Raw genomic sequence first — 25,000 nt, 5'->3', positions numbered from 1 at the left:
GGTAAGCAATATCCACCTCATACAAAAAAATCCATATATTAATACAATTACACGAGGTGACTTTTACGCCAATAATAACGTCAACATGTGCATTTGTGACTGTACAGTTTCAAGAACATGAGCATCTCCAGGTGGAAGAGTCTTTCTTATCTTTTTGTACCATTTGGAAACCCTGCGTACCGTGTCCTTCGATGTAGCAAAAAGTGGGCAGGGTTCAAATGACGGTCACAGTTTGACACTCGCGGTCACTTGGATCACTGAAAGCTGCTCATTCATTCCAAAAGTCCATCACACACACACACACACACACTCCATCTTGTCTTCACTCCTTTCTACCGTCAGTATTGCAAGTTGCTACTGTGCGTTAGTTTAAATGAAATAACATTAAAAGAAAACTTACTGGTCCTCTTTTTTTTTTTTAAACCACCCATCCATCCATTTTCTACAGCTTGTCCTATCTAGCTTATCTATTTCTAATAGCTCAGCATTTTAATAAAATTGTCCTTTTAAATCCATTTGCATTCATCTGTTCTTCAGCTTCTCCACCTTTTAGTGTCCTGCTACTATTTCAACATTCAGTCATCATAAACAAACTCACCAACATACACGCGGTCTTCATTAATACTCCGGAGGCATGCGTTGAAGCGTCTTTCTGGCCTCCTCTGTCGAGTATATGAGGTGAAATGCCGAGATAGGGATCCACCTTTTTTAAGGAACCACATAAGCTCCTTCTGGGATAGAAAGCGGGACGCCATTTCCTGTTTACGCACAGATGTTGAGAAAGTTTAAACGATGGGTTTGATTTCAGAGAAAATATCCGATTCCAGAAACATCTGGAATGAAACACGTCGTCCAAGTTCTTTCTTGTTCTGGCCCTTGATGATCCAATTAAAAGTCCTCCGCGTGTCAGCAGTCAGACACTTCAGAAGTGTCACTGGTCAGTTTCCGACGTTGCCGCACAGATTTCTCCTCATCCTGCCGAGTAAAACAATATTATTGTTAAGACAAAAACCTCTCAGCTGTGTAGAATTTAATCACAACTCAACATCCTACAGCAAGGGTTTCCAAACTGCAGCCCTTGAGGCGTCATCAGTTCAATAAGGAATCGGACCGCGAAGTGTTTTCAAATTAATTTGAAATATTTTTTCAATCTGACTGTTACTAATTTGCCACCATCTAAAAATAGGACAGCATTTACTTATATGACCCAATCAAACAACCTTCCCTTGTCATTGTGCAAAAAAAAATATGCAACCAGCACAACAAGTCAAAACACATGGTCACACAACTTGCTCATTTAACACACACACACACACACACACACACACACACACACACACACACACACACACACACACACACACACACACACACACACACACACACACACACACACACACACACACACAAACACACAAACTTATATCTATATACAGTACAGGCCTAAAGTTTGGACACACCTTCTCCTCATTCAATGTGTTTTCTTTATTTTCATGACTATTTACATTGTAGATTGTCACTGAAGGCATCAAAACTATGAATGAACACATGTGGAGTTATGTACTTAACAAAAAAAGGTGAAATAACTGAAAACATGAATGTTGTCTGTCTATCTGTGTTGGCCCTGCGATGAGGTGGCGACTTGTCCAGGGTGTACACCGCCTTCCGCCCGATTGTAGCTGAGATAGGCTCCAGCGCCCCCCGCGACCCCGAAGGGAATAAGCGGTAGAAAATGGATGGATGGATGGATGTTTTATATTCTAGTTTCTTCAAAATAGCCACCCTTTGCTCTGGTTACTGTTTTGCACACTCTTGGCATTCTCTCGATGAGCTTCAAGAGGTATCCACTAGAAATGGTTTTCACTTTACAGGTGTCATAGTGTTGATGCCTTCAGTGACAATCTACAATGTAAATAGTCATGAAAATTAAAAAAAACGCATTGAAATGAGAAAATGTGTCCAAACGTTTGGCCTGCACTGTATATAAATATATATATAAATATATATATATATGTTGATTTGACAGAATCACGTAAATTGCAACTCGCCACGCTGCTTTCATTAACGCGTGTTGCGCCGAGTGATGCCGATTGTTACAGAGGCTTCCGTCAAACGGACCCGATTGCTGGCAATACTGCAGAGGATTCTTTTTTAATTGAGAACAAAATCCAGGAAAAAACGGGACCGGCAACACGCCGGGAAGGGAGGACAAAATACGTGATTGCCCGGCAAAAGCGGGAAGGTTGACAGGTATGCTTCACACACTCCTTCTACCGGAGTTTGTGTCAAGTGAGCACAGCTCCAACACCGCGTATGCGCAGAGGAGAGACACGGCACCCAACGCCAACAGAATGAGCAGAGAGGCTTCCGCGTCAAAATATTAAGGATTACATACATCAGTACAGTGGCATTGTCTTACATACACACCTCTTTCTAAAATATACCGGTATAACTCGTAATACAGATATACGCCCCAGCCCTACTAAGTTATGTATGTTTGTTGAAGGTTTTTTTTTTTAGCTGAATCCCAATAAAATATAGGATATTATTTTATTTTGCCTTCTATACACGACATACAGTGGTTGAGTTTCCAATAATTTATACAACTCTTATTTTTTTGTGATTGTCACAGAAAACATTCATGAAGTTTGGTTCTTTTATGAATTTATTATGGGTCTACTGAAAATGTGAGCAAATCTGCTGGGTCAAAAGTATACATACAGCAATGTTAATATTTGCTTACATGTCCCTTGGCAAGTTTCACGGCAATAAGGCACTTTTGGTAGCCATCCACAAGCTTCTGGCAAGCTTCTGGTTGAATTTTTGACCACTAAGCTGCTTTGAAATGGCTCCAAGTGACTTTCCTGACTTGTTCAAGTCATGGATTCTTTTTTTTTTTCAGATCTGTGCTGAGTTCCTTTGACTTTCCCATTGTCACGTTTTTAACCAAGTCGAATGACTGCATCACATGAGCCCTATTTAAATGAGAAGTCAACAGGTGCCGTCAATCAGAATGACTCACATGAAGTTAAAATGCCATGCCATGAAGCTAATTTCCTTTTTGATTGTAACTTTTCTACATCACCAAAATTGATAATGTATGTTGCTGTATGTATACTTTTGACCCAGCAGATTTGGTCACATTTTCAGTAGACCCATAATAAATTCATAAAAGAACCAAACTTCATGAATGTTTTTTGTGACCAACAAGTATGTGCTCCAATCATCCATCCATCCATCCATCCATCCATCTTCTTCCGCTTATCCGAGGTCGGGTCGCGGGGGCAGCAGCCTAAGCAGGGAAGCCCAGACTTCCCTCTCCCCAGCCACTTCGTCCAGCTCTTCCTGTGGGACCCCGAGGCGTTCCCAGGCCAGCCGGGAGACATAGCCTTCCCAACGTGTCCTGGGTCTTCCCCGCGGCCTCCTACCGGTCGGACGTGCCCTAAACACCTCCCTAGGGAGGCGTTCGGGTGGCATCCTGACCAGATGCCCGAACCACCTCATCTGGCTCCTCTCGATGTGGAGGAGCAGCGGCTTTACTTTGAGCTCCTCCAGGATGGCAGAGCTTCTCACCCTATCTCTAAGGGAGAGCCCCGCCACCCGGCGGAGGAAACTCATTTTAGCCGCTTGTACCCGTGATCTTGTCCTTTCGGTCATAACCCAAAGCTCATGACCATAGGTGAGGATGGGAACGTAGATCGACCGGTAAATTGAGAGCTTTGCCTTCCGGCTCAGCTCCTTCTTCACCACAACGGATCGATACAGCGTCCGCATTACTGAAGACGCCGCACCGATCCGCCTGTCGATCTCACGATCCACTCTTCCCTCACTCGTGAACAAGACTCCGAGGTACTTGAACTCCTCCACTTGGGGCAAGATCTCCTCCCCAACCCGGAGATGGCACTCCACCCTTTTCCGGGCGAGAACCATGGACTCGGACTTGGAGGTGCTGATTCTCATCCCAGTCGCTTCACACTCGGCTGCGAACCGATCCAGTGAGAGCTGAAGATCCTGGCCAGATGAAGCCATCAGGACCACATCATCTGCAAAAAGCAGAGACCTAATCCTGCAGCCACCAAACCAGATCCCCTCAACGCCTTGACTGCGCCTAGAAATTCTGTCCATAAAAGTTATGAACAGTGCTGTGCTCCAATCACTCTATCCCTAAAAAGTTAGAGTTGTAGAAATGATTGGAAACTCAAGAAAGCCATGACATTATGTCCTTCACAAGTGTATGTAAACTTTTGACCACAACTGTATATATTTCAGTTCGCAAGTTGGTAGGTTTTTTTTTAACTCACAGTCTGGAAGACTCCGTTCTGCCCCCACTCTCCAGGGGACTGGTCCTCTGGGTCCTCCGGCTCTTCCTCCTCCTCCTGTCCTTCCTCCTCTCTCACAGTGTCCATCCCTTCCTCCTCATACTCCGTCAGACAGTCTGACTCCTCCGCTAAAAAGGGAACAAGATATTACTTAAGAGATTTTATGAGCTAACTCAAACATGTTTCTGCTTTATTCCAATTCAACTGGTGTGTGTCTTATTACAACAAATAAAACATTGCCTAATATGTGGGTGGAAAACACATTCAATACGATAAAGAATGGATAATTCACCTTCAGCAGAAACGTAGTTTTGGACTGGCTCGATCCTGGATACAATCTCTGCAAGGTCGGTGAAATCTGCTCCTTGACATGTGCATGACTAAGACACAAAATACTCATTAGTCATCAATACAAGAGTTTAATAATAATATTGACAAAGTCTCACGTGAAATAACACCTACAGTACTGTGGAATACACCCACGCAATATACAACAAGTTCGGCAATATCAGGATTTATAAAGGCTTTGGGATATTATAGTAAAGGTGTTTACATCCCTGTCTTAGCATTAAGACAATAATGAGGAAGACTAGTACAACGTCTACAGTGATAATGCAAAGGGTGTGGCTCACGTCAACTCTTTTGCTGTCATTGTAGTCAGCCGATCTGTGGTCCTTCAGCATGTTATCAATGATGTCACCTCGAGCCCAGCCAGTGAACAACAGCTTGCCGTGTTGAAAGCCCACGTCCTGAAACAGCACGATGCATTAACAAAGGATGTATGGCTCTATCTGGGGCACTGAGATACTTTTTTTTTTTTTTTTTTTAAGATATTAGATTATACTGCAGGATGCATGGCGCGAGTTGTTTTGATTGTGGTATTAACTGAAGCTTTGTTACATACTGTATATGAGCAATTTGTTTGTTGAAACTTTCTCAAAATCAACTCAAATAGTCTTTTTTTTGGCCTATCTCAGGCAACTTTCTTTCATTTTCGTATAAGGTTCCTAAGCTGAAGATGACTCGTTTGAGTAACAGGACTGAACGTAACAGGAGTGGATTTTAGTATAGAATTACAAAATACATAGGACATAGCCACAAGTTTTTAGGCTAAGATCATGTTGACATCTAAAAAAAATATATATTTAAAATAAAAAACAAATTACATTAAAAAACATAATTCACTGTATAGCTATGAATATACAGTACAACAAGAGTAAAATTATCTTTGGCCTTCCCGTGGCCTGCAGAGGACGAGAATGATGCAACTTCCTGCGGTCCATGTTACTTGTGAAATATAAAAATATTTTAAGAGGGGGTAATGTGTTTATCGAGGGTCAAAAAGAACACAATTACATGAATATATCTTTTTTTAAAGAAATGTATGCATTTAATTCAAGTTCAATAAATGAATGAGTATGACACATTTAAGTAATGTAATTATTTAAATATGTATGTATATTTAATTGTGTCCCATTTGACTCTAAATGTAACAGGACTAAACTGTTATTTACAAAATGTATTTTATTTATTGTATTCTATAAGAAAATAAAAAGTATAGTTGGAGGATGATTTATTTGTATTACCGGTATTTAATTTTCTTATTATATATTTATATAATATAAATAGATATATGCATACACATACATTTTTTTTAATCATTTGATTGTAAAGTAATTGTATTTTCAAAGTTTAATTTTAGGAAGTGGAAACAGGAAACTAATTTGTTTCCAGTGTTTAAGTTAGCTTGACTTAATCTTTTAAATTGTTTTGTATTAAATATGCAATCAATGTGCAGGACAATTTGCTTGGTAAAAATAAAAGTATTTTACAGTTAATTTTAGACTGTACTGTATTTATGGATTGTATTTCCTGAGGATGCAAATGACACAAAGTGGAATCAGGACAAATGTGGACACATGTTTCTATACAGCACATACACTAAGATCTTCATGAAATAACTCACATAAATTTCATCAAACTTGCCAAAGTCCATGGTCTTGAAACGATCAATAGGCGGTCTAATATACTCGCAATAAGCACTCTTCTTGACCACCTCTAACTGCCGCACACAAGACACGTAGGCCAGTCGAGACTGGATCTCCGCCATGTCTGGCACCTGGATGAGAGGGCGACAATCACTATTCAAATACTGACACTGTGAAAATGCACCTTGAATTTTCACAGAAGCACAGGGAGTAGAAAGTACATTTGTCATAAAAGCTGGACGCACCTTGACTTTTTCAGCCCATGGATTAATTCGTTTCCACAGCAACCACCAGCCGGACAGGCAGTCGCCATAGTTACAGAGGTCTGTCTCATCCTGGCTGCCCACATCAATGGCGATGACTGTTTTGGCACCCATGTTCCTTGCAATGTCCGCTGTGTACGTGATATGTGAACGAGCAGTAGGCATGATAAGAAAATTATTCCTCAATAGTTGCAATATTTCGGGTTCATTAAGTGACAACATTTTTAAGCAGACTGACACCACCAAATTATTTCTAGAATAAGTGAATAACTAGCAATGTAACTCTGAAAAGAGAATATCAGATAAGATAATGTACGACCTTAATAAAGAATAATTTAGAAGTCATCATTATGGTGGTGTAGAGTCTACTTAAAGACACATAGAAGCATGTCCAAAGTTCTGACCCACAGTGTCAAAAGGGATTCAATTTAGTGATCAAACTGTTTAGGAATAAGAGAGCTGGATACATTTTATGCAAATTCAACAAGTCCCCTGTAATTGACTGGCGACTCGTGCCGGGTGATCCCTGCGTCTCAATCAAAGTCAACCGGAATGTGCACCAGCTCATCAGTTACCTTAAAGTTTAAGCTAAGGTTATACGACACTGTCAGATCAACCTTTGGACACAAAAAACGTCATAGATCACAAGATTTTGTGATGAGGAGTATCGGCGGAAGATGAGACATGATCCCCATTCCAAACATAGAAACACGGAGCAAGACTTAAAATGTGGCTGCTCTTCACAAATTGACCAATGTATGTTTTACTCTCAGCGCACTAAACATCTGACATATGTAGATGCAGTTTACTAATCTTTAAATTTTTACAGAAGTGTTTAAACCACTCTTATCCTTATCAGAATCAGCCTGATTCCTCTGGTTGACATGGGGGCAAAGGCTCATTTTAGACGAGAGCAGGACAAACACACAAGTAGAGCTGAATCATTTCCAAACATGAACATGTGATTGATACCATTACTTATGTAGAATTCTACAGCTCTAACTAACTTGCTTCAGACTTTCCAGTAGACCATTTTTTTCAACCTACTTGTAAAGTGCCAACTTACCATTCGCATTTAACAAATAGTATACATTTTCTGGTTTCTTTTTAAAAGTAAGCTCTAACATGGTGTGTTCAGTTACACCAAACTAGTTTTGTCAAGTGGAAAGATGTGACGTCTTGTGCCATTCACTTGTGGTTGTAAAAGGTGAAATTTGCAAGTGGATATTTCCCTTTTTAAAAACATTACACTGTTTGTTCTTTAATGAGACTAAGAAAACAGAACATATTTGTTCCTAGCTACAGAATCATTTTCATTGAAAACATTTTTTTTCTCAACATAAACTAGGGGTGTCGAACGTACGGCCCGAGGGCCGGATCAGGCCCGCGGGATGAGTTTGCAAAGTATAAAAATTCACCAAAAATTTTGGTATGAAAGAAACAGGTGTTCTAAATGTGTCCACTGGATGTCGCGATAGTAATTCTTTGTGTCTTTGTAGATGATGCTACATATGTACAAAATAAACCACATGATGTTAGTACATCAGTCGAGGAAAATGAGCAAACTACATAAATAACATACTGTAATTTGATTTTGATATAATTTTTTTAATCTTGATTGAAAATTAACACCTATGAGTTGACTGATGAACATTACAGAATCTATTCAGGAAATATAAATAACGGCAAATAAAGATAGAACAATATTAACCGCATCATGTAAGTGTAAAAAAACAAAAAACATTATGATTTGTGCAATTTCAGAATGTGTTTGTTCTATTTTTAAACAAAGAATATAATCTGAAGTTGACCTTATTTTTAAGTTATCTTGCTGTGATTTTACCAGTCCGGTCCACTTGGGAGTAGATTTTTCTCCATGTGGCCCCCGATCTAAAATGAGTTTGACACCCCTGACATAAAATAATGAATGCTTAAAAGGGAACATTATCACCAGACCTATGTAAGCATCAATATATACCTTGATGGATGTTGCAGAAAAAAGACCATATATTTTTTTAACCGATTTCCGAACTCTAAATGGGTGAATTTTGGCGACTTAAACGCCTTTCTAATATTCGCTCTCAGAGCGATGACGTCACAACGTGACGTCACATCGGGAAGCAATCCGCCATTTTCTCAAACACCGAGTCAAATCAGCTCTGTTATTTTCCATTTTTTCGACTGTTTTCCGTACCTTGGAGACATCATGCCTCGTCGGTGTGTTGTCGGAGGGTGTAACAACACGAACAGGGACGGATTCAAGTTGCACCAGTGGCCCAAAGATGCGAAAGTGGCAAGAAATTGGACGTTGTTCCGCACACTTTACCGACGAAAGCTATGCTACGACAGAGATGGCAAGAATGTGTGGATATCCTGCGACACTCAAAGCAGATGCATTTCCAACGATAAAGTCAAAGAAATCTGCCGCCAGACCCCCATTGAATCTGCCGGAGTGTGTGAGCAATTCAGGGACAAAGGACCTCGGTAGCACGGCAAGCAATGGCGGCAGTTTGTTCCCGCAGACGAGCGAGCTAAACCCCCTGGATGTCTTGCCTCACACCGTCCCCTAAACTGGACAGATCAGCTTTCAGGAAAAGAGCGCGGATGAGGGTATGTCTATAGAATATATTAATTGATGAAAATTGGGCTGTCTGCACTCTCAAAGTGCATGTTGTTGCCAAATATATTTCATATGCTGTAAACGTAGTTCATAGTCGTTAGTTTCCTTTAATGCCAAACAAACATACCAATCGTTGGTTAGAAGGCGATCGCCGAATTTGTCCTCGCTTTCTCGCTTTCTTTCTCTCTCTCGTTTTTGTCGGTTTCGCTTGCATACGGTTCAAACCGATATGGCTCAATAGCTTCAGTTTTTTCTTCAATTTCGTTTTCGCTACCTGCCTCCACACTACAACCATCCGTTTCAATACATTCGTAATCTGTTGAATCGCTTAAGCCGCTGAAATCCGAGTCTGAATCCGAGCTAATGTCGCTATAGCTTGTTGTTCTTTCCGCCATGTTTGTTTGTGTTGGCTTCACTATGTGACGTCACAGGAAAATGGACGGGTGTTTATAACGATGGTTAAAATCAGGCACTTTGAAGCTTTTTTTAGGGATATTGCGTGATGGGTAAAATTTTGAAAAAAACTTCGAAAAATATAATAAGCCACTGGGAACTGATTTTTAATGGTTTTAACCATTCTGAAATTGTGATAATGTTCCCCTTTAAGATTACATTTATTATTTGAGCTACAAGCTTTCAATATTGTTATATTTGTCCACTAGATGGTGCTAATTTTCTCCATTCAAAGCGAGCAGACTAATTTATCATATTTTACTGCTTGCCACTGAAGTGATAGGTGTGTATCTAAAATGGTATAGAATAAAATAAAATATAGCTTTATTGTCTGTGTCTACGTGAAAAACAGAAATTTGTCTTTGACACGGCTTTGATCAGAAAATTTAAAACACATTTACACACAGGAACAGGTATACAAAAGAGACAGTGCGACCTATTTCATGTTGTTTAGAACAGTTATTGCAGACGGGAGGAATGATTTGTTGTAAACGTTTTTCCTTGCAAGTTTGCGGGCCTGATCCGGGCCTCGGGCCGTACGTTTGACACCCCTGGTCTAAACCCAAACATATTTTTATATTTGTGTTGTATAGATACATCAGAAGTAGTTTCACAAGACTGACTCGTTTTTCCAAATTATTTTTTTGTCTCCAGGATGAAAAATGTGTGAGTGAATTTTAAAGACGTCCTAAGTTACCAAAACTGAGCTGTAGATGTGAACGCACCCCTATACTCTATTTGGTTCATATAAGTCCTTTTAGCTGTTGGAAATTGTTCCTTACTCCTGTATACATAAGGAATTATACTCACCAATACTGCGCACAGTATCTACTTTGTCAAACTAGCTTCTCTCATAGTCCCCTTTAACCCCCTTTTGGGGGATCAGGACGTTGATGGAGATTGGGAGAAGGCACCACCTTTACTTGCCTGGCAGGTTGTTGATGTAGCCACCATCCATAAGCAAATTCCCATCTTTGGGGTCGCAGAGAGGCGGCAGGTACCCGGATAGGGTCATGCTTGCCCGCACATAGCGCCACAGAGAGCCTGGCACACCAGGGACGGAAGGAGGGAGGAGGAAGGGGGATAACATCTCAATGTTTGCTAAGTCACTTACGTTAGTGTTGATGCAGACCACAATCCCAACCCCAGACAGAGATCAGGCTGGGGAGCCGATCCCTGCCAAGTGTGGGACTGTAGTTCTGCCCGCCTTTACACTCTGTTGTACACCAAAGCTAACCTCATTACCTTGCACAGATCTGGTGGGGTTTGTACGGAAGGTAAAAGGTAACCATCACAGAGCACCCAAGGCTCTGCAAATCTCCAAATTGTGTTCCAACAACTGCACTTGTTTGCCAAAATGTATTGGTGATGGATTGAGCTGAGGTAAGATAAATGGGCTGCATGGCAAATGAGTAGCAGCTGTTGGGACACATTTGAAAGTTGTGTTAGGAAGTAACCAGCCTGCCCAATTCTGCAGTACATCTCAGTGCCAGCAGGGGGAAGGAGCAGACAGAGAGCTGCATGGGTTGGAAGGATAAGGAGCACCACAGAGAAGCATGGGAGTGCAGTGGTGTATCGAGTTTGTGGAAATTGAGACGTTTTTAAGGAAAACTAAAATTTTCAGTTTGTCCATGGATAAACAATTGGCAACAGCAGGATCCAGAACACTTATTCCCAAACACATAATGCAACAGGAAAGGAGGAGAAGAAGAAAACCACCAATGTGTATTGCATATCCATTGTATCACTGTGTCCAACAACTGGCATGCACACAGAAGCAAGCAAAGCCAGGGGAGGAGACAGGTGTGCTGGGAGGGAGACCGTTCCTTCACGTGAGGATGAACAGAGGGGTGAATTGAAATGAAACAGTGAGGACGTTTTAAAAAAGACACAGACAAAAAACTCTTTAAGAGAAAAAAAGTGTCTAGAGTCCAGTGGACAAACATATTTTGACCCACTACAGCAGGGGTTGGGAACCTTTTTGGCTGAGAGAGCCATGAAAGCCAAATATTTTAAAATGTATTTCCGTGAGAGCCATATAATATTTTTTAAAACTGAATACAACTAGATGCGTGCATTTTTAAGTAAGACCAACATTTTTTGAGTATAATAAGTCTCTTATTCTTTTTAATAACATTGTTATTCTGAAGCTAACCAATAATAAATAAAATTACCATTAATGCGATTTCTTGAACAGGTGCAGTAGAAAACGGATGGATGGATTAAAATGCATGAGAATGTTTTATATTTTGAACATCATTTTTAACACTGTGATTACCAGCTGAATTATTCATTACTTATCGTGTTAAGCAATGTCAGCTAAGATTTATCTGAGAGCCAGATGCAGTCATCAAAAAAGCCACATCTGGCTCTAGAGCCATAGGTTCCCTACCCCTGCACTACAGTATCACATATGCCCACTAAAAGAAATGTGATGCCAAAAGTGCATTGGAATACTTCCTTTAGGACAGTTGTATGCAACTTTCATTACTATTAGTTACTTTGACAAAAAGAAAGGAGAAGTGACCAATTTGTTTTATTTATATGACTGGCAACGTTAGATTTGTACTTTATTTTCAATGCAGTTCTCCACTCAAACAGTGCGGTCATTGTCATTGTTCTAATTTGTGAAAATTTGCCTAAAAAATTACCGGTAAGTAAAAAGGCTCAATCGAACACGTAAAAACATACAGAGTTAGGGCAGCAGCTGTGTTTGATTAATCAAGTTATCGAATAAAACATACTTTATGGCATCAATGCGTATTTTTTGGAAAAATACTTAAAATAAAAAAATGTTTGCTTGTTATAAGTTGAATTATTATTTTTTTTTAATACTGTAAATGCACATCATTAACATTGAAATTTTACTTTTAACATGTGTGCATTAATAAAAATAAAAATCTCTACCGTTCGTCGCCACACCAATCACAGCACCTACGCACCACCACTTTCATGTGTGCTCTATTGCAGCAGCCGTGCGGGAACTATGTCCATGTGTTTAGAGTTCCAGGTACTATACACGGTCCAGATAATATAAATGTCTATTAGTTACACTCATTAAGTGATTAATCGAAGCAACAGAAAATAAATTGAAGCTTTTTTACTCGATTATTCGTTGGAGTCCGACTAAGAGCTGAAGCAAACTTTGGTAAGCTACTCAAAATCAGTTGGCAAGCTAGCTTTTGGGGTCCCCTGCTTTCGGGGCTCTCAATCGCTCAACTTCTTTTGAATCTAGAAAAGTAACACTCGTTGTAGAGACGAGATCTGAAAATCATTAGGATGACATTCAGTACCATGAACAAAAGCTTTTACCAACTCCGTTTAGGTTACTAATAACAGTGTTCCCTTGCCACTTCGCGGTTCAATGAATGAGGTCTCAGTGTATCGCAAATTTTAAAGTACCATTGAGTACATTGAGAGTTGAGTTGCCATTTATAATTATGGTTTATTTGTTTCTGACAAGTTACATTAAGGAACATCAAGTGGTTATATTTGCACAAGTCAACATATATGAAAAGTAGAAGAAAGATGCAAAGCTTATATTTCTTTATACCCCTTTTCTGTGACTTTTACTGATTATTCATTCACACCATAACTTTTGCGGGTCGGATTTAAATTCACCTCCTGTGTGAAAGAAAGGAAGGTATTGGAAGAAAAAAAGTTGACTTCATTGTAAACCATTTTTTCCAGTGATTGTCGATAGTCAATTAATGTTATGTCTTGGGGGGTATAGCTCGGTTGGTAGAGCGGCCGTGTCAGCAACTTGAGGGTTGCAGGTTCGATCCCCGCTTACGCCATCCTAGTCACTGCCGTTGTGTCCTTGGGCAAGACACTTTACCCACCTGCTCCCAGTGCCACCCACACTGGTTTAAATGTAACTTAGATATTGGGTTTCACTATGTAAAGCGCTTTGAGTCACTTGAGAAAATGCGCTATAATAAATGTAATTCACTTCACTTCTTACTTAGACTCAGTGCTTGCTTCAGCAAAGCCACCTTGCCTTTTTTGCTGGTGAACTTTATGATAATGACTACAGGTGTGGTGTTGTTCCTCCCAGACATTGGAATGCACATATTGATTTTGTTGACATCCACATCGCCCTTCCCCCCTTGAATGCAAAAAGGTGGCTACCTGTTGCTCTGTTAAAGCCGCAGCATCTTGTTGTCAGCTGCTATGCCGTTAAACATACAGTATGTGTGGCCTGTCTATCACAATCGCCTTGTTCATGCGGACATACTCTTGCACTTCCTGAATCTGACACATCATTTGAGATATAATGTGATCATTTTCATAATTTAGCTTCTTTAAAACAATCACTTTGCCTTCCTGTCCATCCATTTGTTTAGGGAGTATTGCAGTATCATTCCTCCCTTTGGCAAGTGTCCCATGTCTCTAATGCTGTTTATCATGCCTCGTTAACACTTGTTCAACATCATCCTTACTTCTTGGTTACTACCTGAATCTTGACTCCTTTTCCACATCCTCCTCCTCTGCATTTTTTGCGGTAGAATATTTTTTTCTGCTCATATTGTTTGGGTTTGACATTTGAAGCTCAGAAGTTGGCAACTTCAGCAGTGCATATGTCGGCAGTGGCACCTCGTCTTTTCAGAGAGTTACTTTTAGGAGACAGTGTTCAATCCAGTGGTATCAACAAACAGATCTGAGATTATGGTCATGATCTTTGGTCGGGAAGAGTGCCAAAATAGTCCAGAAACTGTGAATCAATGCAGAGCGCTTTCCATTGAACTTTCGTCTTTAAACAGGGATTTAAGTTTTCGTGTTTAAACTAGGTAGGTTTTAGTGTGCCATACCAACTTTATTAAGTGTATTAAGTATTTTAAAAGCATAGAATGTGTTTATAAGTAGGTGGGAAAGCTGTGTGGAAGCCTGATAAAGGCTCTAAATGCATATGATATACATAAAAATCTATTGAAAAAATAGCGCTCCAATTTTGCCGGAAGTTCTTTAACCACAAGCGGGTCTGGAACGTAACTCCCGCAATAACTGATGGAACATTTTTTTATAGTTGTAAAAAGACACTGAAACATTACATAGTATCTATTGCCATTGTTGTAATACAGTTATGTCAACTTAAGCATAAAAGTGGACTTGATATTGATGTATATACTATTTTACACTCAATTATATATTTTTTTTTATTTACCTTGATATTTATTTATTCATCCTTGCACATCATGCATAGTGCTCCCTATTGCATTACCGTCCTGCTGTATGTAAATTATTTTAATATCAGCCCTCTGAACTGATTTTTTTTAAATCCTGTCTCCTATCATCATAGGACTTATTTTGCTAAAGTTACTGTAGCTTAACAGCTTTAATATCCTCTCAAGGGGAGTCACAGAAGCGCAAAAAATATATGCATTAACAAGTCAAATCCAGGAACAAATATAAGAGGCCAGAAGCAGCCAGAGGAACATGCAACTCAGTGACCCATACATGAAAGAAAAAAAACATTTATCCAAAAGACTAATTCGTATTCCAAAAAGGAAATTAAAAAGGATGAAATGTCCTTTTGGCCATTAAAGATGATCGACTCAATCTAGAAGTCAAAATAAATTGTCTTTCCTTCCAAACCATGGGCTCCCTGAGTCTGGCTGGTCAGGGTGTGGTTAGTTAGGAAAGGAACGGGAGGGAGACGATAGTCGAGCAACTGATTGTTGACTTTGGAGGTGAGGGAGGAGGTTTCGTACGCGGACGCTTTAAAATCTGACCTGGGACATTGTTAACATAGCAACCATCCACAAGCAAGTGGCCATCCTTGGGGTCGCACAGGGGAGGTAAATAGGGGGTGTAGGAGGCGCTGGCTCTAACATACCGCCAGACACAACCTGTCAGGAAATTGAGATGGAGAAGGAGGAGCATATCAAATATGGGCTGGACTCAAGGTTGCATGTGGAAAAGGGAAAGAGAGACAAAGTGTGCAGGGAGACAGAGAAAGATGACAACAACAGAGAGAAGAAGAGCACAAGAAGCTGCCATCGGAATGGATGAGATGATAAAAGAACCACAGTATTTCCAAAAGTCTCTGAATAAAATGCAGTGAGTGTTTCAAATGTAAATGTTTCCTGTGTGAGCACATACAATATTCAGTGATTACTAGAAAAGCATTAAAACCCCAAACATGGCCAATACAGCCAGTCCATTAAAATACTGACAACTTCTTTATGAAAAATAATATTAGCATTGTTAGATAACAAGCAAGCGAAGAGGAAGTCAAGTAGTAGATGATGCGAGAGAAATTAAATACACAGGCCTTAAACAACAATCTGCAGGTTGTAAAGTCTAATAAAAGCATACATAAAACACATACATTTAACTACTCAGAATAGCCCCATTCTAGACTAAATATACTCACTAGTATAACTACAGAAAGCAAAGAATGGAGATGAATAAAACATGATGAGATGACATTTTAGAGCCAGGAAGGAAAAGGCGGGATGGAGTGTTCTGGATCCTACATGTTGACATGGAAACGGGGGTGTTAAAGGCGTTTAGAGGATTACTGGGGTAGTTTGGTCGCCCCTGAAACTGGATTGATTATGTCTCTATGTACTGATTTCAAAACACACTCGGCTGGTCAATGACAAAGTGGCTGATTTGATATCTTAGTTGATGAAACGTCAGTAGATAAAGAGGAAATTAAGAAGTAAAAAGAAAAAAAGAACGAAGAATGTGAAAAAGGGGGTAGGACCTAGTCAAGTAAACATACAAGGGAAGAGTGAGACAGACAGGAAGGCTTTGCTACAGCTGTTAATAGACATGCCAAGATGCAGACATCAACATTCTAGGTTTTCCTACAAGACTTTGGCCTAAAAACCCCTCAAACCCAGCATTTTCATGTAAAAATTACTTTGCCAATAGCCAATTTCTTATGTCATTCAGCAGAATTACATTTTAAAATATTCTTAAAATTCTTAGTATTTTTCTTTCATAGAATAGTGGATTTGTGGGGTACTGATGGCTGGTATCTATCTATCTCATGTTAGTCATAATGCATTATGCAAATATAAAAAGACAAGCATATAAACACATCCAAACATTGTACTGTATTTATAATGATTCATGATTAATAGGTGGTGTGGGACCCTCCAAACTAGCAGTGGCACAACTGTATTTTGTTAGTAGGCCATCCATAGCCTTATTTTCCTACTATGATTTGTATATATTATCCTATTGTCCACATTAAATTGGCATAACAGATTGGAGTGTGCCACAATAAACCATTGATCTCAAATCATGCCAGACGTTGCACTATGATTTGTTTTAAAAAGATAAGAGGTCTTACAGTGACAAAGTACACAACAATTATGTCAATGTTATTTGCCTTCTGCTGGCCAAAGTATTAGTTGTTATTTAGTATAATTCATTTACAAAGCACCTTTTCAGTGCAACGTTAATGTACTGTGTTGTATTAAATGTCTGAAAAGTTCAACAATGACATAAACAGTATACTACATGTGTATGCAGTGTGTTTGCAAACATATTTCCTTGGCTGTTACCCTAATTTGTTTTGAGTTTGAAGACAAAATACAAATGATAGTTAAAAGTAGGTTGTCCCTCCTGTCAAATTAGTTGCCACTCACCATCCTGGTGAACGCGCATGGCGGACGCTGTGATGTCTGTGGTGACATTAAAGTACGGCAACCACAAGTCCTGAAAACACAAGTGGTATTGTGAGCATTATTCCCTGTTCCAATATGAATGTAGTCCAAATGCAACATCCCACCTCAGCTTGCTTGTCCTGGAACACTTTGTAGATGCTTGTGTTGAAGGCAGAACCAGAAAACATGGAGGTGATAGGATAAGTCAGGTCAAGGACTGTTTTGAATACGGAGTTCATTGCCTATAAAGAAACAATAGACACAATAAAAAGTTTATAAAGAGCCATGCAAGACCATTTTATCAGCCTTTTCATTCATGTATTGCTTTTAAATGAAAATATACATAATTGTGCAAAACGGATGATCAAAAAGGTTTGCTTAAGGAATGTGTCGATCAATATCGGACAATTTTTGTTAAAAGTATGTGATTGCTATTGCCAATTAATGTGCCTTGCTGACATTATTTATTTTTAGTCCCCCGACTGAGCCCCTAACAGCTAATTGTGTATCTCCATACACAGTGTGGAGACGCTGTCCTAACTTAATAATTACCTCTATTACGACAAATAAACTGCATTTTTTAAATATCTTAAGTATCATTATCATGTATCACTATCACTGGAGGATGAGGCTAAACACCATACACACTAAGATCAAGCCAGGAGCAGGGGTGCTAATAGCTAAGCTAACTGCTAAGCTAACTTTAAACAACACTAAAAACAAAGTGTTTAGTAAACTTTTAGAAATGTAGATGGACGTAGCAGCAGCAAATAAGCAAGTATTACGAGGATATAAATTATCCCTAAATTGATGGTGTCGATACCTAGGTAATAACAGTATGAGTGATACAAGCATATTAATATTTTCATTTTCTCAAAAATATTTTCTTGTTGTTTATGTTAATCTTTACAAACAATAATAAATAATGTCCTGGACACAGGAGGACTTTGAGGGCAAATATTAAATGGGTTCAGTTATTGTGTATACGGTGGCGGGCCGTGCGTTTCCCACCTAGGCCTTCAGTGATGTCCGACTTCAATGATTACCTCTCAAAATACCATCATTAATGTCCCCACATGACTATTGCTGGAGAAATACTATACAGGAACACATTTACACACTACTGCGCATTGTACAAAACGGGTTATTTTCTGGCGCATTTAAAAATCAATAAACCCGCATCAGTAATTAAAAACATATCTTATGTACTACTGTCAAAATTACAATTTCAAAAAACATTTTTTAAACGTGAAAAAATAAAGTAATAAAATATCTGACCTCACATTTCATCGACAGCTGAGCTAGCTTCTGGAGTTGGCCGAGATGGTCTCATAAGATGTAGTTTCTCTTTAAATATTCTTCTTGAAAATGGCCTTGCAAATATATGTGTTGTCTTGTCTAATCATAAAAGATGCAGACGAGGTGTGTTGGCTGACTTCTTAAAGTTTACTCCACACCTGCATGTCTACATTAAACAACCTAAACGGGGCTACTGCATGCTCTTTACTACTGTGGCATGCTGGGTAATGGAGTTATTGTGTTACCTGGCTTGTGTTACCTGGCTCATACATCACTATATATCTGCCTTAGGCCATCTAGAAGGCCTTACTGGCAACAACGCGTTGCAACTGTATCACTGTATGTGTCCGTTCACTTACAGTGCACGGACGCCCGCATTGCTGAATCAGAAGGCCTCAGGCAGATTTGGTACAGCATGGCAACATAAGCTAGCTGAATTCTGATTGGATAAAAACTCTATAACATAAAAACAACAGCGCTGGAAGGAGCATAATATGACATGAAGAGAATATGAATACTTTTAGATATTTAGGGAAAGTAAATTAAAAATTACTTTTATCTTAATTATGATCATGATTTCTGGTTATGTTAGGCCAGCAGAGAAGGCCTTGCTGGCCCTGACGGCACACCACTGGTATTATTGACTTTGTTTTGCTCAAACAATTGTATGCAATGAAAGAAAATAAAGAACTAGTTTAAATATAGTGTTGATATTTTTAAACTGTCACTAGCACTCACCATAAATATATATATATTTTTTACAGGTAACATGTGATTGACATCAAAATTAGTATCAAACGATCTCACTCATAGATGATCGGTATTTAAATCAGCCGCATAAAACCCTGATCGGAACATCCGCTGTTAGGTTGTATTGAAAACTTAAGTAGAGAAAAAAAAAGTGATCACGGTGCAAATAAAACTTCAGTCAAATGTTTGGACACGCCTTTTGATTGACTAACATGAGCAAATATGTCCAAACTTTGGAATTGTACTGTATAAATAAATAATAAGTGCTGCACCTTGGACCACTCTCGGGCTCTCTGCTTGGTTCTGACGGCACTTCTCTCCTCAGCATAAAGTGCACCAATGAATGAACCGATGGAGGTTCCGCCTACAATGTCAATGGGAATCCCCGCTTCTTCCATAGCTTTAATTACACCCACGTGAGAACAGCCTCTGTGGAGGGCAAACACATGGACATGGATGCCACACATTTACAGATGGTATTATAACCACTATTTGCTATAACTGGCTCACCTTGCTCCACCTCCTCCCAACACCAGAGCTATACTGTTTCCAGTCAGTACTCGTGCGAGCCGAGAGAAGTCACTGTGCCTATCTGCGGTTTTCTCAAAGACCTTTTCATAAACTTCTCTCTGCAAAACATAGAAAATAAGTGTAAAAAGGATTAAATAAATGAAGCATGATCAACATAAGAGGTGTAGTTTGTGCCCCGTACAAGTTTACTGGGGCCGCGTCTGGAGAAGACCCTGCGAGGGCACTTTAGGTGGAGATGCCCTGAGCACCAGCTACGCATGTTGAGCCACTCGACGGTCCTGGAAGGGCCTGGACCGTCCTCTTTGTGTAGAAGGATCAGTTGTTTCAGAGCCCGGACTGCTGTGTTCTCCAGCATCTGCTCCAACTGGTGGCACAAATCAGAGGGGTTTGTATTATTAACCTGCCTTTCTATTTTTTTTCTACAAGTGGCACAAACTTCTCCCAGTGTAGGTTCCTGGTCTCCCAAGCCAACGATAAGAATGCAATCTGCCTGGCGAATACAGCGCTGAGTCCATGGGGTCATGCTGTTATCAGTCTGGTACAAGACAATTCGATTGATGTCCTCTTGCTGTGCCAGCCAGCCAGACAGCCGGTACTCATGGATGCTAGTGGATAAAAATGGAGATTGCAAAAGCTGTAATAACCATATACATGTAATGTAAAAAAAATACCTACAATAAGAATACAAAGACGCTGACCTGTCTAAAGCAGATGCACCAAGTCGCTCTCTGATTATGTCACTGGTCAATAAGAGGGTGGGCCCTTGATGATGGACAAATGACATAATAAACCATACAAATCAAGCACGAGTAAAAACATCGACATCTGTCAAACCTACCAATGGCACTGAGGGCATGGCTGAGCTCCAGGTTGAATGCATTGATTGGCACGTCGTCACATACTGGTAAAACGGCTACGGTAGAGAGATTGCTGGCGGGGTTTGTAACATCAGCACTGGTGGTCATATTAGGCAGACTGATAGTTGAGCCTGCAAGGGAGGTATGTGATGAATAGCTGAACAAGCTGAACAAACACTGCTGCACATTGGGGATTCATTAACTGTTGCATCGTCACTTTGAGATGAGGATTCTCATCATGACCACTTTACCTGAGAATGGCCCTCGACCCTGCTGAAGGTTCCCCAGAATTTTTTGGCCCAATAGGTGGATCAACCTTGTCACCACCTGAACACACAACAGTGACACTGAGCACAACTTGAGTCTGTAGAACTAGCTGCCAACAGTCAGCATTTTTTACCTGAGGATATCGTCTTTTGATGTTGTTGAGTGTTCCCTCAGGCAACTTGACCAGTTCAGTGTCTCTTACAGCATGCACAGTGGTGGCTCTGGGTTGTTTGGTCAATGCCTCCACCTTACACACATTGACCAGAGAGTCAAATATCAAAAGTACAAAGCTAGCATTCCTTCTACGTTAAGCTTCATTATGTATTAGTTGTTATCCTTGTTGTAGACACTTATTGACTGTCATTATACAGTATAGGGTTGTCAAAAGTATTGTTATTTTGCTATTATGTCGATATCAACACAAAATTTAAATTGATACCAGCTTTTTTCAGTGTCGTTAGTATTAAAGACTTTACAGCACGTCGGGGGCAGCGTGGCTCGGTTGGTAGAGCCAATAACTTGAGGGCTCCCAGATATTTTTATTTCGCTATTATGTCGATATCAACACAAAAATTAAATCGATACCAGCTTTTTTCAGTGTCGTTAGTATTAAAAACTTTACAGCACGTCGGGGGCGGCGTGGCTTGGTTGGTAGAGCCAATAACTTGAGGGCTCCCAATTGTGTCCTTGAGCAAGACACTATACCCAAATGCTCCTTGTGCCACCCACACTGGTTTAAATGTAACTTAGATATTGGGGTTCACTATGTAAAGCGCTTTGAGTCACTAGAGAAAAGCGCTATATAAATATAATTCACTCCACTTCACTTTCCTCGGTGAGCCGTATCAATTCTCGGCACGGGAACGCTAAGTCAGCGCCGGAGAAGAACACCTGAAGTCTTTAAAAAAAATAGTCAGTGTTTCTATGTATTTATTTATTTGTGGAAGCTTGTCACGAAAGCGGATTTGGTGCACACTTGCTTCGCTACAATGTAGAAATCAAATAAAACAGGAAAAATAAAGCAAGGCATACCGTAATGGGAAAAAAAAAGCTCAGATGTTGACTATAACGACTAAAAACACAAAGATTTGTTTTTATATGTATGTTTTAGCCTTTTTATTTGACTATTTCATTACAAATGATATGATGACATCACGCCACAACCATATTGAAAGAATAATAAAAACTAACAAAATATGTACTGGACAGTAAAATATATGCTGGTCCAAGAATCACTACATATGTTTTACTGCTCGCTAGTGTTACTACATCTAAGTTATTGGGAAATAACTCAAAAAGAATTACATAAGCTTTGCTCCTTCCTACTCCTTTTTGGACATGTACCGGTAAGAGTAATGAGCATATGTAAATTGTATGATGTATCATACTGTGACTGCGTACATGTTCGAAATAAACTTAAATCAAACCAATATTGTTTGTTTCATGTACTTTTTAATGTGAAACATTTGACTATTGTCATTTCTGACCATATTTATGAACACTATATTGTTTGCTTTTATATACTGGAAGGATACAAAATGCAGCTGTTCTTTATAGAAGGTATAGGTACCTCTTGGCAGCTGCTACTGCAATTTACATGTTGTGCAAAGAGATCTCAGGGCATTCAATCGATCGCAACTGGACTGTTTGGTTTGTCTTGGAAGACGTCTCGCCTCTAATCAGTTCGTGCTCATAGATTCAGATTGATCAAATCTAGTCATGAGAGACTAGAGACTAGATCTGAGAACATTCATAGACAATGCAAAAAAAATGTTGAAGCACAGTAATTCTGAATATGTACACTTTTAAGTGTAGTGAATTGTGAAGTGAGTAGTGAATTTAAAAGTACATGGCCCAAGTAATTTTTTCGTGGTGTCAAATAAGTATTGAAATCGTGGAAATTCACAAGTATCTGTATTGACAACTGTAATTCTGGTATTGAACAACCGTAATACAGTATATTCTACGCATATTTTGTTTGGGAAAAGTCTCACCACTCCAATGAGGTCTCCTCGTCCATACTCCCCTACTAGTTCTTTCTTGCCGTTAGCCTTGCGTATGACTGAGCGCAGACGTCCGTTCAGAACAATGTAAGTGCAGTCTGACCGATCATCTTGTCTGTGTAGAGAGAAGACATAGACGATACATTGATAGTTAGTTAGTTTCAGTTTATTTAGAACATGCATACAATACAATTACAATGTAATGCATCACATATTTTCAGTTGTTTCATTACAGGACGTCCAAAAAGGAGTAGGAAGAAGCAGATCTTAACGAATGTCTATGAGTTTTCTCATTCATCCAGGTCATTGTAATCTCAGGGTCTTCAATCGATCGCAGTTGGACTGTTTGGTTTGTCTTGGAAGAAGTTCCACCTCTCATCCGAGTAGGCTTCATCAGTTCGTGCTCATAGACTTAGATTGGGCAGATCTAGTCTAGCGGCTGGTGCCAAAACCCCAAATGTTTAAACTCCAAAACCAGGAAGGCTTGCCTGGACAAGGATGGTTTCGCCTCATCGTAGTGAGAAAAACAACTGTTTTGATGCAAACAAGCTATCCTACTGTCAAAGTAAACCACAGATGAAGTGTAATTTCCCCACGTTAGCATGGAGGTATTGTGTGGCAGAACGATTGCTGTGGATTGACTACTACCAGTCCAAAATAGTCGGAATCCCCCCGCGAAAGCACTCCATTTAGATGTAAACAAATGGCATCCTTCTGTGACCAGAATGTTTTATTTGTTGGAGTCTTTTAGGAAAGGTTAAAAGGACAGTGTTGTATGTGGGAGACAGGTGGTGTCGTAGACCACCTCCTCTGTTCATGGATGGCTTTTAAATCTTGACATAGATGGCTCCCCTCACTCCTCTTTCGTACCATCCGTCCTCCCTGTCCAAAATTTGTACATTTTTGTTATCAAAGGAGTGATGTTTCTCCCTGAGGTGCAGGTAGACAGCGGAGTCTTGGCCTGAAGAGGGTTTGGAGTATAAACAATTGGGTTTCGGCATCAGCCTCTAGATTAGATCTGACCAAACTAAGTCTATGAGCACGAACTGATGAAGCATACTCGGATGAGAGGCGAAACGTCTTCCAAGACAAACCAAACAGTCCAGTAGTTTATCGAATCTTACCATTCTTCACATCATAGCAGTTTTATTTCATTTCATTGTTCTGTTTGTAACAGAACAGTGAATAAAAAATGAATACAAAAGTAAAGACATATATAAATAATACTAGACATAAATATAAAGAAAATAATAAAAGTTCTCTTAAAAAATAGTTAAGTAATTTATGGTTAACCTAGGAGATGGATGAGATTATCTATTTTTTTTAAAAGGTTTCTGATGTTTATCATAATTCTTCTTCTTTGTACTTGAACACTTGTAATTTCATCAGTTTCTTAAACTGAATCATATGAGTGCTTTGTTTGATTTCCTTGCTTAATCCATTCCAGAATGTAATTCCACATACTGATATACTAACGGTCCTAAGTGTTGTACGTGCATACAAATGTTTGAATATAGAGTTTCCTCTAAGGTCTTTTGTTGAGAATTGTTGTACATTCTTGGGTAGCAGGTTATAGTTTGCTTTGTACATAATCTTAACTTTTTGCAAATGCACCAAGTCGTTGAATTTCAATATTTTTAAATCAATAAATAAATGATTTGTATGTTCTCTATATCTAACATTATGTATTATTCTAATTGATCTTTTTTGTAACACCATTAGTGAATGAAGCACACATTTGTAGTTATTTCCCCATATTTGTATACAATAACTCAGATATGGCAACACCAGCAAGCAGTAGAGAATATGAAGTGATTTTTGGTCCCAGAACATATTTTGCTTTATTCATTATTGACATGTTTCTTGCTCTTTTGATGTATATTTTTATATGAGGTTTTCAGTTCCTTTTATCATGTATTATTACACCCAAAAATATGTTTTCTTTTACCCTTTCAATATCTACTCCGTCTATTTGCATTTGTGTTTGACTTTCCCAGCACTGTACAATGCGAGCATTTTAGTCGCATT

At 39.4% G+C, this 25,000-nt stretch overlaps 1 protein-coding gene across 2 annotated transcripts in view; it reads right to left on the bottom strand.

Annotated features, from left to right (window-relative positions):
* Positions 1-25,000, bottom strand: part of pnpla6 (patatin-like phospholipase domain containing 6) — a 58,256-nt gene that overhangs the window by 318 nt on the left and 32,938 nt on the right. The window contains exons 19-36 of one of the 2 annotated variants that reach the window (XM_061922766.2): positions 22,964-23,087; positions 21,103-21,216; positions 20,954-21,029; positions 20,684-20,833; positions 20,544-20,607; positions 20,282-20,450; positions 20,027-20,209; positions 19,825-19,943; positions 19,587-19,743; positions 17,391-17,507; positions 17,248-17,317; positions 15,376-15,492; positions 6,553-6,701; positions 6,286-6,438; positions 4,952-5,068; positions 4,612-4,699; positions 4,302-4,447; positions 1-975 (exon numbers count right to left, since the gene is read on the bottom strand). The exon at positions 1-975 is cut by the window's left edge and continues 318 nt beyond it. In XM_061922766.2, the coding sequence (XP_061778750.1) occupies positions 907-975; positions 4,302-4,447; positions 4,612-4,699; positions 4,952-5,068; positions 6,286-6,438; positions 6,553-6,701; positions 15,376-15,492; positions 17,248-17,317; positions 17,391-17,507; positions 19,587-19,743; positions 19,825-19,943; positions 20,027-20,209; positions 20,282-20,450; positions 20,544-20,607; positions 20,684-20,833; positions 20,954-21,029; positions 21,103-21,216; positions 22,964-23,087 (2,182 nt within the window). In that variant the 3' untranslated portion in view covers positions 1-906. Of the gene's footprint in view, positions 976-4,301; positions 4,448-4,611; positions 4,700-4,951; positions 5,069-6,285; positions 6,439-6,552; positions 6,702-10,570; positions 10,688-15,375; positions 15,493-17,247; positions 17,318-17,390; positions 17,508-19,586; positions 19,744-19,824; positions 19,944-20,026; positions 20,210-20,281; positions 20,451-20,543; positions 20,608-20,683; positions 20,834-20,953; positions 21,030-21,102; positions 21,217-22,963; positions 23,088-25,000 lie in introns of both variants that reach the window. The other variant, XM_061922765.2, reaches the window with a different exon arrangement.

The sequence above is a fragment of the Nerophis lumbriciformis genome, linkage group LG27 (assembly GCF_033978685.3).
Source record: "Nerophis lumbriciformis linkage group LG27, RoL_Nlum_v2.1, whole genome shotgun sequence".
Classification (NCBI taxonomy): domain Eukaryota; kingdom Metazoa; phylum Chordata; class Actinopteri; order Syngnathiformes; family Syngnathidae; genus Nerophis; species Nerophis lumbriciformis.
This window is presented reverse-complemented; position numbering and strand designations above follow the sequence as displayed.